Raw genomic sequence first — 19,172 nt, 5'->3', positions numbered from 1 at the left:
GCTCCTCTTGAGAGGAAAAACTCTCAGGGAGCTCTTCCTCCCCTACAGTTTACTCTCTTCACCTCCCACTTTTTTTTCAGTCCAGCAGAGGTCAAGGCCTGCTCTTGGCCTTGATGGTGACCTTTGACCCTTTGCCTTTGCTGACCTCAAACCCTGGTGACTGTGTTTGACCTGCTCCTGGGAGGCCTTGACAGCCAAGTTGTTTTTCATCATTAGCAGATTCACACTGGCCTCTCAGTTGCACCCTCCTCCCTTATAACCCCCACGCACACGTTCCAGCACTATTAAACATAATGCAATCACACACACTCAAAACAGTAAGGGCCCACCCACCAAGGAAGCAAGGTCAGTACAGAAACTATCATGGGTTCAGTGAGTGTGTGTGTGTGTGTGTGTATTTGGGGGTTGAGGGTTGTGAAACAGTGGCAGAGAGATTGTTAAGCGGGTCGGGGAGTTAGCAGGAAGAGCCAGTGATAGGGAGCATCCATCCATCACAGGGGATGAACAAGAGGCTGTTTATAAACACTCTATACTGGGAATGTCTTAATGAGATGATTCCAGTTCCTACAAGCAGGGCAGGGACAGGGTCCCTTGTGGCTCAGAGGTTGCCAGTTCAAATCCCTAGTGCAACCAAAAGGCCCCATGCTGGGAAATGTTATGGTAAATTTAGGATATTTTCAATTTCTGTGTTGACATACAGTACATGGAGACACATTATCTTAAGATGCTATTGTTCCCTGGCTTCATTTTTCATGTTTTCCCAATTATTCCCCATAAAATGTCTGTGAATAATTTATTCTCCTCACTGACAGACTTTTGTCCTGCAAGAGGACATTTACAGGAAAAGAAGGTCTTTGGTCAGGTTCCCGCACGTCCAGCTAAAACACACATCAAGAGCAGCTGTCTGTTTACTCTGTGTGTGTGTGTGTGTGTGTGTGTGTGTGTGTGTGTGTGTGTGTGTGTGTGTGTGTGTGTGTGTGTGTGTGTGTGTGTGCGAGAATGGAGGCTGGGCTGGAGTCAACGTTACAAAAACTTAGATATTTGGACAAAGGGAGAGGACGTCTGGACGCTCGGCGCAGCAGGAAGGCTCCCACCATCAGCGGTGAGTCCACCACTTCTGCTCCTAACAAACACAACTGCAACATAAACAGAATAATTCATAAGCCAGTACAATGTTGTTAAGTGATCTCTGACCTGAAGATCGGCACGTTACTGTCCTGCATTCTGAATCTGTCTTATCTATAGGGGTTAATCATTTTTCCACTGTCTTCAACACTTCATTGCCATTTCAATGCAATTTCAGCAGGGACAGAGCTTCAGTGCAATTCAGCTGATTAAGGTTACAGGTGTTACTTATGATGGCCAGTTTGTACATGCTGCATTAAGGTCCAGTAGGATATGATACTGTTTTTTATAAGGAATTCAGTGTATTTGATTGCATCCAGCATACATAACCAATTAGGACTGTCAAAGTTAACGCGATAATATTGTGTTAACGCAAATTTGTTTATGGTCACTAAATTCTTTAATGCGTTAATGCAATCTTTAGGTTGTAGTGGGCTCAGTTTTAAAGCTACAGTAAAGGTACTGACATCATATGAAACTAGGAAATAAGGAATCCATCAATACAAACCATGTCAAACTAGTTTGTCGTGAAGGAGGTTAAATAACGCTCCAAACTTACTCTAAATGTTGGTGATGAAAAACTGTCATGGCCATTTTCAAAGGGATCCCTTGACCTCTGACCTCCAGATATGTGAATGTAAATGGGTTCTATGGGTACCCACGAGTCTCCCCTTTACAGACATGCCCACTTTATGATAATCACATGCAGTTTGGGGCAAGTCATAGTCAAGTCAGCACACTGACACACTGACAGCTGTTGTTGCCTGTTGGGCTGCAGTTTGCCATGTTATGATTGGAGCATATTGTTTTATGCTAAATGCAGTACCTGTGAGGGTTTCTGGACAATATCTGTCATTGTTTTTTGTTGATAATTGATTTACAATAATAAATATATACATACATTTACATAAAGTAGCATATTTGTCCACTCCCATGTTGATAAGAGTATTAAATACTTGACAAATCTCCCTTTAAGGTTAACTTTGAACAGATAAAAAATGTGTGATTAATCGCGATTAATTATTTGAATAGATTGACAGCCCTAATAACCATAGAAAACTTAGGGTTAGGGTTAAACTTGAATCTCACAATAACCTCTACAGATCAGAGGAAATGGTTCCAAACAAATCCTTTAAGTACACACAACTACCATTTGACAATTTACATTCCTTCTCATGATAGCCAAATACCCCCCAACCACACTCACTCACTCACACATGCTCAGACATCAGCTGTAGTGGCATTCCTTCTGAATCCCAAAAATAAGCCACAAACGAGCTGTAGGCACAGTAACTTCAGTCTGACGCGAATGACAGTAGATGTAATCCAGTTTAAAAAAGTTCACTGAAAAAAGTTAAGTATTACATAGTGTCACATAGTAGAAAAAACTGCTCAGAAGAAACTAGCTAACGCTAGCAAGACGGACCACGAGCGTGGATGCTACAACGTGGAATTCTGAATGAAAGTCCGACGCACCTCTTGGAAGAAGAGCTCAAAGCAATGTCGCGGTATGTTTTTGACTGAATAAAAACGTCGGACAAGATGAAAGAAAAGAAAGACCGACAGCTGCTCTGAAGTTAATGAAGATTGATGATGCTAATTGATACAACCTGTTAATTAGCTACGCAGTGGATTTCTCCGCGTGCAAATTCAACAGCTTGCCTTAAGGAAAAGCCATAGAAGTTTCTGCGTTTTTGAGAAGTTGTGATGCACCTGTCTGATGAGAAAAGTGGAAATACTTTTTACTCATTTGCACGCAATTTACGCATTGCTTTGCTGATATGATGGCTGAAGATAAGGAAGTAATTGATGCTGTGGAAGTGGAATCTAAAAGAAAGAGCAAGTTAACTGAAAGAGCACTGGAGGATAAACTGCATCGGCTGATTGGAACCAGGAGAGGAGTATTAGCTCGGATAACTGGTAAAAGAAAAGAAGTTGACTGTTTGATGAGTGATGCTGACAATTTGCAAAAAGTGCAAAAGTTAATGCATAATGATTTCAACCCTCTCATTGTGGAGTTTAAAAAGCTCAGTATGCAAATAGAAGATCTTCTGCCTGAAGAAGAAAAAGATGCAGATGTGAGCAACTGGGTTGTACCTAAGATGTTGGTTATCAGACAGTTTGAAGAAGAAACTGAAAAATGGATGGATGCTTTAAGTGAAAGCAAAATAAAGAAAGTAAATAGAGCATCTGATGATGATGAGACTGGCAGTAGTAATGATGAAGATGATGATGTATGTCCTGAAGATAGTGCATCACAAGTTGGCTTTAACAAACCAGCACAAAGAAAGAGCTCAAATGTTGGACGCTCATCTGTCATGTCTGTGAGATCATCAGTTTGTGTAAATGAAGAAGCAGAGCTAGCAGGCTTAGTTGAACGTGCTGCAGCTTTACAAGAGAAACAGGAGCTTGAATTGGAAGAAGCACGTATTAAAGCCAAGCTGGAAAGACTGACTTTAAAGGCTGCTATTGCTGAGAAAAGAGCTCAAGTAAAGGTGTTGAAAGACTATGAGAGATCAGAAGATGGCATGAACAGCTATGTCCGCTCATATGTGGCAGGTGGAGCTCGAGTGAAAGAAGAGGAACGGAGACAACATCCGCTCGCTAACTTACCTGTATCTGGAGGTAAGATGTCATCCAGATCGTTGCAATATACACAGCCACAGGTTGTGAGGTCAAGACCCACAGACAACACTGACAGACAACAGCGTGAAAGAAGCAGTGATGGCATTCTTCAAGTAATGCAGAAGCAAAATATGATTACAGAGATGATGGTTACTCAACAGAAACAGGCTCAGCTGCCAGTTAAAGACATTTCAGTGTTCAAGGGCGATCCACTTACCTACAGATCATTTATCAGAGCTTTCGAACAAGCCATTGAACAGAGAACTGATAGTGATCAGGATAAGTTGTACTATCTCCAACAGTACACTGCAGGAGAACCACAAGAACTTGTGCGTAGCTGTGAGCACATGCCACCGCAAAGAGGATTCATGGAAGCGAAAAGACTGCTTAAAAAACATTATGGAGATGAGCTAATGATAGCCAGTGCTTACATTGACAAAGCATTAAAGTGGCCGCAAATCAAGTCTGAAGATGCAAAAGCATTGAACACTTATGCTGTCTTTTTGACTGGCTGTCGGAACACTATGGAAGATGTGGAGTTCATGGAGGAAATGGATAACCCTACGAACATGAGAATAGTGGTATCCAAATTACCATACAAAATGAGGGAAAGATGGCGCAATTCAGCATTTGAAATTAAGGAAAGGAGAGGACACAGAGCACGATTTGCTGACCTTGTTATCTTTATTGATCGTCAAGCAAATGTGGCTGTGGATCCAATCTTTGGAGAACTCCAAGACAGCCGCACATCAACAGCCGGCAAAGCCAAAGAAAAAGAGAAACCTTTCAAAAGTGGAATGAGAGGAAGCAGCTTCGCAACCTACGTGTCAGTGGAGAGGAAAAGACCAGATGCAACAGTGAAGCAGGCTAGCACGGTAAAAGCAGCTAATGCCTTTGAAACACCATGTCTTTTCTGTCAAAAGAATCACACGTTGGAGTCTTGCTTCAAGATTAAAGAGCTGGCACACAGTGAGCGTGTTGAATTTCTAAAGTTAAAGGGACTATGCTTTGGATGTTTAACACAAGGCCATCTCAGTAGGACCTGCAAGAGGAGAATGGTTTGCAAACAGTGCTCACAGAGACATCCAGACCTTCTTCATTTAGAGAGAGAAACATATAAAAATACATCTGTTCCAACACATGATGTCTGCACGCTAAAGGAAGAGGTCTCAGGAGCTCAGAAGCCAGTTACGCAGGAAATAGTTGGCTACACTGGGGCCGGAGAGACTGAATGTATGTTATCGATTGTTCCAGTGAAAGTGAGATCCCGTAAGAGTGGACGGTCCATAGAGACATATGCTTTCATGGACCCTGGAAGTACCGCCACGTTCTGTACGGAGGAGCTCCGAAAGAAACTGAACGTGAAAGGAAAACCGACTCAGATCTTATTGAGCACAATGGGCCAAGATGAATCTGGTGGACAGAAGCTGATTACCAGTTACATGCTTTCTGACCTGGAAGTGTGCGACCTAGAGGACACAAAGTACATTCAGTTACCAAAGGTCTTCACACACAGCAACATCCCTGTTCAAAAAGAAAACATCCCCAGTCAAGAACAACTACAAAAGTGGCCATATCTGAGCGAAGTAACCTTACCACACATTGACGCTGATGTGGGCCTTCTCATAGGAGCCAACAACCCAAAGGCAATGGAGCCTTGGCACATAATCAATAGTCAAGATGACGGGCCCTACGCCGTGAAGACTGTCTTGGGCTGGATGGTGAGTGGACCTATAAAGAACGAGAATATAATTTCCAAGGATAAGACAGCTCATTACAGTGTCAACCGAATCTCAGTGGTGGAAATAGAACAGCTACTGGTCCAACAGTACAACACAGACTTTCCATAGCGTCATTATGATGACAAGGAAGAGATGTCTCAGGAAGACAAACAGTTTATGTTGTCAGTGGAAAAGACAACAAAGTTTGTGGATGGACATTATTGCATAGGGCTTCCATTAAGGAACGAAGAAGCTAAGTTGCCAAACAACCGTTGTGTGGCAGAACAGCGAGCTGCTAGTCTCAGGAGAAAACTGCAAAAGAATGATGTGTTTCTTGAAGACTACAAAGGCTTCATGGAGAGCATACTTGATAAAGGCTACGCTGTTGAAGTTCCTCAAGAACAGCTTAACTGCGATGACAACAGGGTCTGGTACGTCCCACACCACGGGGTGTACCACCCGAAGAAAAAGAAAATTCGTGTGGTCTTTGACTGCACAGCTTCATTTCAGGATGTGTCGCTGAATGGTCAGCTAATGCAGGGACCTGACCTCACCAATACGCTCATTGGTGCTTTACTGAGGTTTCGTGAAGATTCAGTGGCGATGATGGCAGACATTGAATCAATGTTCTACCAGGTGAGAGTTCCAGAAGCAGATGCCAACCTACTGCGATTTCTGTGGTGGCCGGATGGCAACCTAGATGCACCGATGAAAGAGTATCGGATGGCAGTGCACCTTTTTGGAGCGACTTCATCTCCTAGTGTTGCTTCTTATGCATTACGGAGAACAGCAGAGGATAGAAGAGACACTGCAGATCCAGAAGCTGTTGAAACAGTTCTGAGAAATTTCTACGTAGACGACTGTCTAAAATCTTCGCCTACGGAAGAAAAAGCAGTTGCCTTGGCAAAGAACCTTCGAGACTTGTGTGCTGAGGGAGGTTTTAACCTCACAAAATGGGTAAGCAATAGCAGAAAGGTATTGTCATCCATACCCACAGAGCACCGAGCCAGTGAGCTGAAAAACCTTGATCTCACACATGATGTCTTACCCACTGAACGAGCCCTTGGTGTACAGTGGTGCACAGAAAATGATACATTTGCATACAGTATCAAGCTGCAGGACAAGCCACTGACTAGAAGAGGTATCCTTTCTGTTGTAAACGCCATCTACGACCCTCTTGGCTTCCTGGCGCCACTTGTACTTCCTGCCAAGCTTCTTTTGAGGGACCTGTGCAAAGAAAAGCAAGGATGGGATGAAGAAATCAGTGGCAGGCAAGCCGAACAATGGTGTAAATGGTTGGAAGATCTCACCCACCTCTCAGACTTCAGCATTAACAGATGTGTTACATCAGCTATGGACTTTACTCACCAACAACGAGGCCACTTTAATGTAAGCGTCAGTTTCCTGCGAGGATCAGTAAACAGTCCAGGCCATTATCGAGCTGCAGCTACTAGCCAGCAGCTCTCTGATAAAAAGAGGACTTGGCCGCATGATTAAGACGTCCTAAACGGGATTTATGATGTGCTGAATTTATCTCAAAGCTTGTGGTGTGAGTGATTCAGGACTAATGAGTTCAGGTGGTTTGCACATGCCATCAGTTTGTTTGAGGAAAAGTTGACTTGGTATCCTTTTTTCTCTTTGGTTTATTTAAGCTGGTGTTATGTGGAAATGCTAGACTTTGCTCTGTTTCTCTGGCGTTCATCTCATCATTCCTTTTTTGTGCAATCATATTTTGGTGCAGTTAGTTGGCGCACAGAAAACAAACTAATTCTGAGTCCAATTGAACTAACCAAACTTGAACGTGGAAGTTTTTCCCTCCTCCCCCCTCCTCTCCCTCTTCTTTCGTGACCCTCATCTCCCATGGGGCGAGCCCTCATATCGTCAGGCTTGTGTCCAACAATGTGTCCAACAGTGTGACACCTCCAGAAGATCCACGACAACATTTGCACGCTCTCAGATACTGTTCCCATCATTTAGCGTCTCTCTCAGCGCTGCTGCCTGCTCTCTACTCTTCTTCCATTCCTCAGAGGTCACAGACAGTTGGAGGAACTGCTGATGGCTTGTTTGGCCTCATCCTGTTAACTGAGAAATAACAACAGAATGCCTCTTCTCTAGCAATGGATTCATGTATCTCTCTAGCTTATTTGTAGTTTTTTCATTCAAATCCTATCGCTCCTTTTTGGAGCATAGGTCGTTGACCACAGTCCGCCAGAGTCTTCTGTCCTGGGCTTTCCTCTCCAGTTGATTATTATCACCAGATTATTTGTAGTAATAACTAGAAAATAATGTTTCCATTACGCACTAACATGAAGTTGACGGATTTGGCTTTTACTGAAATATCTCAACAACTATTCACAGATATCCACGGTGCTCAAAGGACCAACCCTAGTGACTTTTGTGATCCCCCGACCTTTCCTCTAGTGCCAGCAGCAGGTCAAAGTTTTCACTTCTCCTGTGAAATATCTCAACATCTGTGTGATGGATTGGCATGATATTTGGTAGAAACTTTCAAGGTTCCCAGTGGATGAATACTACTGACTTTGGTGATCCCCTGACTTTTCTTCTAGCCCCATGATGAGGCTGACATTTGTGGTTTTGAGTGAAATATCTCAACAACTATTGGATGGATTGCCATGAAATTTGGATCAATTGCAATAACTTTGGTGGTTCACTGACTTTTCCTCTAGTGCCATCATCAGGTCCGATTTTTAATTTGCCCAATACTTTGGTTTATGACCAAATACCTGCAAAGCTCATCAAATTCCCATCAGCCTCACCTGTACTTCGTGTTTAGTGCTAATTAGAAAATGTTAGCATGCTAACCCGCTAACTATGATGGAGAACATGGTAAACATACCTGCTAAACAAAAGCATGTTAGCATTGTCATTGTTAGCATGTTTGCTGATATAAGCGTTCAGCTCAAAGCATACAGTATATAGATCAGACAGAAATATCAGTAGCAAAATTACTGGAAAAGTACCTTAAAAGTAATCTTATCAATATAGTTATTAGGGCTGTCAATCAATTGAAATATTTAATCGTCATTAATTGCATAATTGTTCATAGTTAATCATGATTAATCGCAAATTGATTGCACATTTTTTATCTGTTCAAAATGTACCTTTAAGCGAGATTTGTCTAGTATTTAATACTCTTATCCACAATCAGTGGACAAATATGCTGCTTTATGCAAATGTATGTATATGTTTATTATTGGAAATTAATTAACAACACAAATCAATGACAGATATTGTCCAGAAACCCTCACAGGTACAAATCAGAACATGGCAAACTGCAGCCCAACAGGCAACAACAGCTGTCAGTGTGTCAGTGTGCTGACTTGACTATGACTTGCCCCAAACTGCATGTGATTATCATAAAGTGGGCATGTCTGTAAAGGGGAGACTCGTGGGTACCCATAGAACCCATTTACATTCACTGATCTGGAGGTCAGAGGTCAAGGGACGCCTTTGAAAATGGACAATCCAGTTTTTCCCCGCCAAAATGTAGCGCCCTTCCCGACAAGCTAGTATGACCTGGTTGGTATTGGTGGTGTTAAAACGTATTTGCTTTAATTGTTTTATTATGGCGTTATTTTTGACAGCCCTAATAGTTATTCATCTTATTTGTTCACCATGTAAAGGTAGGCTTGTAGTGTTAAAATCATCCAGTCTGTTTCGGACATTTGGACTGTTATTGTAGGTTTTTGCTATCTTTTAGTTTGTGCTTTTCCCTAAAGTACATTTATCTCGAAGCTGTGTTGTCATCATGCACTGTGATCACATGTGTACCAGTTTACCCTTTGGACACTATCTTCAAAAGAAAGTCACAGCGCAGCTAGCAGCCAAATTCCTGTGTCATTTGTCACTGAGATCGATAGTGATCACTCCAGTGAAGGCTACAGCTTCAGTGAGCAACACTCTGCTATCCAGCGGTCGGTCCTGGTTCCCTTAATGAGCCAGTGAAAGGGATGACATGCGGGTGGGAGGCTGCCGTTAATCCTCAGTAAGCATGCTGCATGTCAAATGGCCCTAGTCAGAGATTTACAGGCCATTGTTGAGGTCACTGCTCTGTCTCCTCTGGGCAGTTCAGGACTCGACTCCTTTGGCTCTGCCCCGGCCTGGTTAACTATCTGTGGGGGAGGCGGAGGTCTCCGAGCCCCTTGAAATCTAACTGCTGTCCAATATTAACTGCAGCACAAACAGAACAGCGGTAAACAAAAGCAGAGTAAACACACTCCCAAAGGCTTGGAAGACAAACATGGACACAGACACACACACACACACATACACACAATCATGTAAGTATAGCAAGCGTCACAAGGAACATTTAGTCAATGAAAAACTTTTAACAATTGATTTAATGGTGGAAATTATTTTATTCGATTCATGAGATTAAATTGAGAAAATGTTCCTTTTTCCCAGCCCAGATGTTGCACGCTGGGATACATCTATTCAGGCCAAACCTCAACACACACACACACACACACACACACACACGCAGACACGCACACACACACACACACAACACACACACACACACACACACACACACACACACACACACGCACACACACACACACACACACACACACACACACACACACACACACACAATGAGTGTTGAGTGTCCCTCACTCTGCCCATGAGGGACAAAGTCTCATCTTTCCCTCCCTCCATCCATCCATCCCTGCCATCCTCTAATCTGTGAGGTCCTGGCCAGGTCCAGCTGTTTGGACCACAGTCCCATCCCTGTCCTTTCTGGGTGTCCCCGCTTTCCCTTTCGTCTACCCCCAGGGGACAGTTAAGACCTCCTCCATCACATCATCCACCACAGACCAAGACTCTCAGCTGCACTCGTCCTCTCTGCTTTTTTAAATATAGGCTGGGATATCAGCCTGGACAGCTAAGAGAACTGGACGCATCCTGGGGATTGAGGAATGTCTCCGCACAGATCCTTCATATCTGTGAATCCTCTGAGTAATTGTCTGTGTGTGTGTGTGTGTGTGTGTGTGTGTGTGTGTGTGTGTGTGTTTATGTCTTTGCATGTGTGTGTGTGTGTGTGTGTGTGTGTGTGTGTGTGTGTGTGTGTGTGTGTGTGTGTGTGTGTGTGTGTGAAGATAGATCCCGTATTACTAGCTGGAGAGAGGATCATCTGTCCAGATGAGAGAGTGGACTGAGTTGGAGATGAGCTTTTCGGCAGGGGGGTTTCTATCCTCCTCGGATGGTTACTGCTCCACAGAGCAGCTCCAGTATTACGGTGAGTCCACTGGGACACGTCTGGCTCTGCTTCTGTCTCTTTTGTCTTTCTTTTCTTCTGCCTTTTACTTTCTCTCCTTCTGTTTTTTCTTTGCTTCTCTAAAACAAGTTATGTGACATATACATTTTTACAATAATAGATAAAACACTGAAGATGGACTGCTATAAGAATTTATGCCTTAATTAGACTGTTGGAATGGGATACCAATATATTTAAACCAGGAAGTACAGCAAATACGCAATATTCAGACATGAGTGTTCATGCCTATTTTATTTGCTAAGTACTTCCAGTGTTATCAGTCAATAGTAAATTCATTCAAATGATACCGTGTGATGTCATGTGATGTCCAATGGCAGGTACAGCTGCTATACTTTGTTTTCTAATGTTGTAAAAGGTTGGTTCACACAAATTACTAACATATTTTCTCACTTAATGCAGATAGTTTTGGTTGAATTTCTCCACGTCTTTTTAGATATTAATTTCTAAGATTTTAGACTCCATTTCAATACAATGAATGGAATAAATAAATATATAACAAAGACATTTTCTTTGTGGTGCCATCAGATAATGACATCTAGAAAATTCATAAGCAACCGTCTCTTTCTAGAATCAATGTCCTCTAACTCTGGGTTGTCCACAGGACACACAGTTGGCCTGTTTCTTCAGTAGAATGGAGTTCCCATGAAAATGTGTTCACAGTTTTCATCAACTTGGCAAATAAAACCCAAACTATCTGCATTGTTAGATACTATCAGTGTTAAACGTGCAGTAGGCAAACTGTTTTTGGCAGCATTGGGCAAAAATTCCATAATAACCTTTCAGCATATTGTAATTCAAGTGTTCTGAGAGAAAACTAGACTTCTGCTCCTCCTCATGGCTCTGTTTTCAGGCTTTAGAAAATCTAGCCCGTGACAGGAGATTTCACAAGCCAATCACAGGTCATTTCAGAGAGAGAGAGCGTGCTCTGGCTGGTGGGCGGTGCTTGGTATTTCCTCAACTGATCTCAACATGGCTGCCGGGTCACAAACGTTCTCATTTTACAGCTAAAAGTACACCACAAGATGATTCTGAGAACATTTTATGCGGGAAATAGACATTACAGTAACAGAATATTGATTCATATTTGATCAGCACTGCCTAGTTTGACTGTTTGATCAGAGTAGGTGAGTGATTGACAGCTGCTCAGAGACGGCAAGGCTCCAGCTCGGCTCTGATTGGTTGTTTTCCAGATGCAGATGCCGTTAGGAGCACCGGAGGACACAGAGGCACATGATTTTTTTACCCGTCTCATGCACTACTGTCAGGATATAGTGACCGTTTGATAAAAATAACTTTTTAAAAATCATATTTGCTCCATTTCTACCCACTGCTGCTTTAAGAGAGAAAGTATGTTTTGTTTTGTAATTTAGGTGAACTGACCCTCTGAAGTGACACTATGAAAGGGACGTTTAGTGGACAGGCCCATTAAACTGATGTGACCTCAGTCCTGACTGAATCACTCAAATCTACTCATGTTTATATCCACTATTATTCATCATTTTCAATTTATACTGTACATTTAACATTATCCTATGTTTGTCACTTGTTTAACTAAGGTTACGTAGGCTTCCTTTAAAGGTCCGGTGTGTATGATTTTGGATGATCTATTAGCAGAAACGGAATATAATATTCATAACCATGTTTTCATTTGTGTATAATCACCTGAAACTAAGAATTGTGTTCTTGTTAGCTTAGAATGAGCCTTTCATATCGACATAGGAAGCGGGTCCTCTTCATGGAGCCTGCCGTGTTGTACCACTATGTTTCTATGGTGGCCCAGAATGGACAAACCAAACTCTGGCTCCAGAGAGCAAAGAGAGGGCCTTTCATGTTTCTACGTTACCTGAAGGCCACCGTAAAGGTTCTGCGACACACTTGGAAAGGGAGGAGTGAGCGGAGGAATATTCAGTTGTTTGCAATCTGCAACCACAGAGCAAGATGCCACTAAATCCTACACACTGTACCTTTAAGTAAGCGGGTCATTTATACATTACATTGTTACTCAACGACAATGTGCACTCTGTGTGCAATGCAAACATATCTCATTCACTCTCACAGTTGATGAATGAATGGCAACCGTTTATTTACCGCCTTTGAGAACTCGCTGACATGAAAAAACACGTTCTTGAGGTGGTTCAGCCGGCTCGCTGCATTCACAGCACGCAGGGAGACTGAGTGTGCATCGTAGGATCTATTTATACTGACGTGTATCATACAAATTCACCCTGTTGTCTCGCCTCCTGCCCCTTAGAGCTGGGGGGACGAGGGGGGTGGAGGGGGCGCTATGGGGGGTAGTTTGCTGGTGTTGTTTGGCTCCCTAGTGTGCGTGGGACTGAAGGGAAGCTGAGGAGTGTTTAGACAGTGTTCAAATGGTTTACAAACAGTTTGAACCACAGCTCTGTCACATGCAGCGAAAGCAAGGACCCCCCCAAACCATCGCCGCCACAGTCTGGTGAAGACAGGAAACATCTGGAGAGAGAATGAAAGAGGACAAAAGGAAGTGAGGAGGGGTTAATAAGTGGCCCTTAAAGTGATGATTCTGACATTTACTCAATCAGAGCAAGGTGTCGATCAACGAAATACACCAGTTTTCTACATCTAATGTCATTTGTCACCAAAACATCCAAACGAATTCTGGGGTCCAAAATTTGTCAATTTGATGACACTTTGTCAGTCAACAATCTTCAATTAGTCAAGGTTAAAAGACTAATGAATAGTAACAGTGGCAAAGTATTGAGAGTACCAGCCCTTACCCCTTTCCTTTGGACTTGGATAGATCAGAGAGGGTCGGGTTGGCTGTGTCTTTAAGGAGGAGGGAGAAAGTCTCACTGAACACCTTCACAAAATGACGGAGAGACATTTTTCAGCCCTTTAAAGCAGCAGTAGGTGAGATTTGAGCAAACATGATTAAAAAATATTTTTATAAAACAGTCACTATACTGACACTGACACTAGTACATGAGACAGATAATCAGAAAAAAATCATGTTCCACTGTGTCCTCCAGTGTCCTCCGGTGCTCCTAACGGCATCTGCAAGATTTCACAGACTGGAGGAGAACAACCAATTAGAGCCGAGCTGGAACCTTGCCATCTCTGAGCAGCTTTCAATCACTCACAAACTCCGATCAAACGGTCAAACTACACAGCACTGATTAAATATGATTAATATTCTGTTACTGTAATGACTATTTCTCGCAAAAAATGTTTTCAGAATCATCTTGTTGAGAAAGTTTGTGACCCGGCAGCCATGTTGAGATCAGTTGAGGAAATACCAAGCACCGCCCACCTGCAGTACACTACAAGTTGTTTCTGAAAATATTTTACGGGTCACAAATTTTCTCATTTTACAGCTAAACAGTACACAACAAGATCTTTCTGAATACATTTTATGCGATAAGTAGACATTACAGTAACAGAATATTGATTCATATTTGATCAGCGCTGCCTAGTTTGACCGTTTGATCAGCGTTTGCGAGTGATTGACAGCTTCTCAGAGACGGCAAGGCTCCAACTCGGCTCTTACTGCTTGTTTTCCTCCAGTCTTTGAAATCTTGCAGATGCCCTTAGGAGCATCGAGGACACAAAGGAACATGATTATTTCAGATGACCTGTCTCATGCACTACTTTCAGGATATAGTAACCGTTTTATAAAAATAACTTTTTTAAACATATTTGCTCCAATCTGGCCTACTGCTGCTTTAATTACTCCTTTAACAACGCTACAGAGCTACAAGGATCGTTGGTTGGTTTTCCTGTCAAAGCTTAAAGGCGCACTTTAACTACAATTTAAAAGAACATGCATTTTCCACATAATCAGATTGACATTAGCCCTCATCTTCATGCAACATGTTTTACCCTTTAAATTTCCATCTCCCACAGTCCTGAGACTCCTGACAGTTGGGTGGGCTCTCCGTTTAATCAGCTCATAACAGATCCCACAGCAGTCCCAGTCGTATTGGTCCAGCTGTTCTTTCAGAGGCTGCCAGTGGTCACACATGTTTTCTCAAAGGAGACAGGACTTGCAAAACACAAGCTGCCGATCCACACTCAAAGACGTTTTAGTCCATCACAACACTGAATGACCATTACAGACTGAACAAAGCATCCAGAAAAGGGGATCAAAAAATCCTAAATGGTACTCGGAGCTCTCAGCTGCATCCTGTTTCAGCAAGTTCACAAGGCCACATTTCTGCTTTTTATTATATCCCCCAAGAACCATAGAAGCAGTGAAATGACACGAGTCACGTAAGACCACATTCCTATGACGCTCTTTGACTTTGTAACAGCGTCATAGTGTTGCTTGAAATGTTCATTCACATTTCTGCTCTTGCTATTGCACTTGTTCTCGCCATTGTCTTTTTTCTGTTGCTCAAATGTGTGTGTGTGTGTGTGTGTGTGTGTGTGTGTGTGACATATTTTTACTTTATTTTAACTTTTTATGTTGTATGATATTGACAAGATTACATTTTTGGGAAGGATACCTGCTGGATGCCATGTACTGTATACAGGGAAATGAATAACCAGATTTCTCATGCTCCATGTAAACATCACATCCCAAATAAGATCAAAAGGATACAACTCCAAACCAGGACACTAGTGTGCATGTAAACACACTCATTCTTAAAGGATACATTTGGTATTAGTTTATATTTATCTTATTGTCAGCAAATCCAATGAAAACACCAAAACCAGCAATGTTTTCGTCCATCTCTAAATAGTTTGTGACTTCCCTACCCTGTATGTGGCACTCAGCCCCAAGCCCATTGGCTCCTACAGAACACGTAAACCTGTAAATCCCTGTCACAAATATATAGTTTCATATTTTTAAAAATCACAGTCATTTTCTAAAATAGCTGGTCACTGTAGTTTTTAGAAAACATTACTCTAACAGTAGGAAACAGGGCATTTGTAGGGGACTATTTTCAGCAGTGGCTTAAAACACATTTGGTGCTCTATGAGTATTTCAGGCAGCAGGATAGTGCATGTAGGACTGACTCAAAATATACTACAGTGCCCATGTTCAACATAATGCAGGAAGATATTGTTTGGTTACGGTGTAACCTTTTTTCTCTGAGTGAGAGACTATCTCTCCAGCTTACATATTCCATATGTATGGGGAATGACCTCACTTAGGTCAGGTGACGTGGATACTTATTTAAGACACACCGGCACTGCCGACAACGCCCAGACGCGAGTCTATAAAGCGCATGCGCTGGCATGGGATCATTGCTAGTTTTGATCGTAACGGGTCTCCTAGCGGCCTCATACTGGAGTCTCTCACTCAGATAACAAAGGTTACACCGTAACCAAACGTTCTCTATCGTATCGAGACTATCTCTCCAGCTTACATATTCCATATGTATGGGGAACTCTGTAAGACACACCGTGAGGAGACGGTGCAGACCAATAATTAAGTACATCTCAACAGACGAACTATTTACAAATGTACACCATTACACTCCAACCAGTTAACAGGCTCTGCCAGATGCTAAGGCCTCTACTGGGAGGAAAGCCGCTCAGGGCAGCCCGCAAGACGCTAAGCTGACTGAGGGGAGACACTTATCCCCCCAACAGGGGGACCTGATAAAGAGGCCCAGCCCTATGGGCAGGTAGGATCAAGTCACATTCGGGTTGCACCCAGCACCAACTCGCCAGAGGAGGTGCCGGCTGCAACATTTAAGCGGTAGAATCTGGTGAAGGTAGAAGGCGCTGACCATGTGGCTGCCGTGCAAATCTCGTCTAGAGAGGCACCCCGCCACAGTGCCCATGAGGTCGCTACACTTCGTGTCGAGTGCGCACGCACCCCTGGTGTCAACGGCCCATCCGTCTCCCTGTAAGCCTGTTGGATTGTCTCAACAACCCAACGTGACAACCTTGACTTCGAAAGTGGCCTACCCAAGCACTCCGGTTTGAAACAAACAAACAACTTGTCCGTTTGTCTAAACACCTGCGTTTGTTTTATGTACATCGCCAAGGTCCTAACCGGGCATAGTGTCGGCTGTTGTCGGTCGGCTCCCTCCCTCTCTTGAGGGGAGTAAAAATGACGAAGCTCAACTGACTGGCTCATGTGCATTTCCGAGAGTATTTTAAGGAGGAAAGCTGGATTAGGGCGAAGGATCACCTCCGCACCATCCGGCAGAAACCTGCAGCAGTTTTGATGAATAGAAAGAGCCTGCAGCTCCCCTATTCTCCTCGCAGAGGTCACTGCCAGAAGGAAGGCTGTTTTAATTGACAGCCATTCCAGCTCTGCAGATGCAATAGGCTCAAAAGGGGGGCGCTGCAATGCCCCCAGGACGCAGTCCAAATCCTAGAGGGGCGCAGCCGGCCCTCTTCTACGAGCTGTAAGCCTATGAGCCCCTTTGAGGAACTGCAGGATCAGAACACAGCCGCTCTCAGGGAGTCTGAGTTCCCCAACCTCGAGCAGCCTTAATAGTACCTCTGAGGGTGGTGGAGGACTTCCCCGCATTCAACTGTTCTTGCAAGAATTGCAGGATGTCTTGAGCCGTACAGGCCAAGGGGTCCACCTGGTGTGCCTCGCACCATGACAGGAACACCACCCCACCGATAGGAGTAGGCTGCCCTAGTTGAGGGCATCCGAGCCCCTTGGAGGGTTGTGACTACCCGCTCTGGCAACCCCATAGCAAGGAACCCTGTCCTCTCAGGGGCCCGGCCCAGAGCTTGAGCCCCTGCCTGAGACAGCAGGTCTCTCCTGACTGGAAGCTCCCATGGCACTCCGTGCAGGAGAGGTGGAATGCCGACTTAAAACCCTGCCATGTGGGGCCAATTGGGGGCCACCAGAATCACTCTCCTGTTCTCCGCCTGCACTCTCCGAAGAAGAGGCGGGAGAAGGCTGAATGGGGGGAAGGCATACAGTTGGCCCTGAGGCCATGGATGCGCCAGAGCGTCCGTCCCAAGAGGGGGGTTGTCCCTCCCCAGGGAGAAAAACAGAGGGCAAAGTGTCGTCTCCCTGGAGGCAAACAGATCTGCGTCCACTGGACCAAACCGGCGACAGATCTCCGATACAACGGGTTGTAGCCTCCACTCCCCCGGGTCCAGACTTCCTCTGGACAGCTGGTCTGCTGCTGTGTTTGTAGAGCCTGGCACATGCACCGCTCTCAGAGACAGAACCTGGGGGTGCACCCGTGTCCAAAGCTTGTGTGCCAACCCACACAGGAGGGGGGAACCCAGGCCCCCCCCCTGCCCGTTGACATAGGCTGCAGCTACGGTGCTGTCGGTTCTTACCAGCACATGATGCCCACGGAAACGTGGCATAAAGTGCGTGAGTGCGAGGTGAACTGCTCTCAGCTGTCCAGTGACCGCTGACACCCCAGCATTTGTGAACTGCACCCCAACCCCCCAAAGAGGCATCTCCTGTTACCAGTTGGCGAAGAACCACTGGATCCAACATGCTTCCCTCTGCAATGTTGCCTGTGTGCTCCCACCAATGAAGGGCCACACGAAGCCTCCGGGTGACCGACACCTCGGTTGACAGGGACCTCTGAGGGCACAACCCCAAGCTCAGGAGACACCTTTGCACAGGCCGCATGTGCAGAAATGCCAAGGGTACCACCTGAACAGCAGCTGCCATCAGGCCCATGAGGCAGAGACACAGTCTCCAGCTGACCTTTGGTCTTAACCAGAACTGGGAAAGACAGGCCAAATGTTTCCCCTGGGCGGGCTCCGACCTGCTTTTGTTTGTGTTGAGGCGTAGGCCTAAACCCTGGATGCTCCAGGAGCATGGACACATCAGGTAATTCAACACCTTGAGGCCCAGACGCCGAAGAGATGCTAGGACAGCATCCATGCACCTTGTGAAATTCCGAGGGGCAGAAGAGATACCGAAGGGGAGGACTCGAACTCGTAGGTCCTGCCCTTGAACTCGAACCTCAGGAAGCGCCAGTGATTTTCCCAGATCTCCCTTCTTTTGGTGTCTGAAATTAGGCGTCTTCGAGGTCGATTGTAGCGAACCCGTCGCCTTGGCTGACTGCCTGTCTCACCCTCGGAACTGTCAGAATCTTGCATCTCAGGGGACGGAGATACTTGCTGAGCCCCCTGAGGACCAAGATTGGTCGGAGTCCCCCGTCCCGTTTGGGGACAAGGAAATAATGAGAGTAAAACCCTGCTTGCCAGTCGCCCTGTTCCACCTCTCCTTGACAGGAGTGATGTCACCTCCGCCCGCAGCAGTTCCCTGTGCTTCGGGTCCACCAATGTAGCCCGAGGAGCTGAATTTGCCAGAGGAGGACTGCACAGAAATTGCAAACTGTATCCCTGGGTCATGGTAGAAAAACTCAGGGACTTGCGTCCAGAGCTGCCCATGCCGCATCTCGTGCCGAGAGGGGCCAGTGGCGGACCCCTAGAGGGTCTCTGACCTCGGCCACGCCCCCCTTTCTTTCCTTGCCGCC

At 44.7% G+C, this 19,172-nt stretch overlaps 1 protein-coding gene across 2 annotated transcripts in view; it reads left to right on the top strand.

Moving 5' to 3' along the window:
* The first annotated feature begins 953 nt into the window (after window positions 1-953).
* The window catches only part of nr1h5 (nuclear receptor subfamily 1, group H, member 5), a 48,606-nt gene continuing 30,387 nt past the window's right edge, over window positions 954-19,172 (top strand). Inside the window, exons 1-2 of one of the 2 annotated variants that reach the window (XM_074642775.1) lie at window positions 954-1,102; window positions 10,596-10,731. In XM_074642775.1, the coding sequence (XP_074498876.1) occupies window positions 10,635-10,731 (97 nt within the window). In that variant the 5' untranslated portion in view covers window positions 954-1,102; window positions 10,596-10,634. Of the gene's footprint in view, window positions 1,103-10,591; window positions 10,732-19,172 lie in introns of both variants that reach the window. The other variant, XM_074642774.1, reaches the window with a different exon arrangement.

The sequence above is a fragment of the Sebastes fasciatus genome, chromosome 8 (assembly GCF_043250625.1).
Source record: "Sebastes fasciatus isolate fSebFas1 chromosome 8, fSebFas1.pri, whole genome shotgun sequence".
Lineage (NCBI taxonomy): Eukaryota > Metazoa > Chordata > Actinopteri > Perciformes > Sebastidae > Sebastes > Sebastes fasciatus.
Note: the sequence above shows the minus strand (reverse complement) of the source record. Positions and strands in the feature narration are given on the sequence as shown.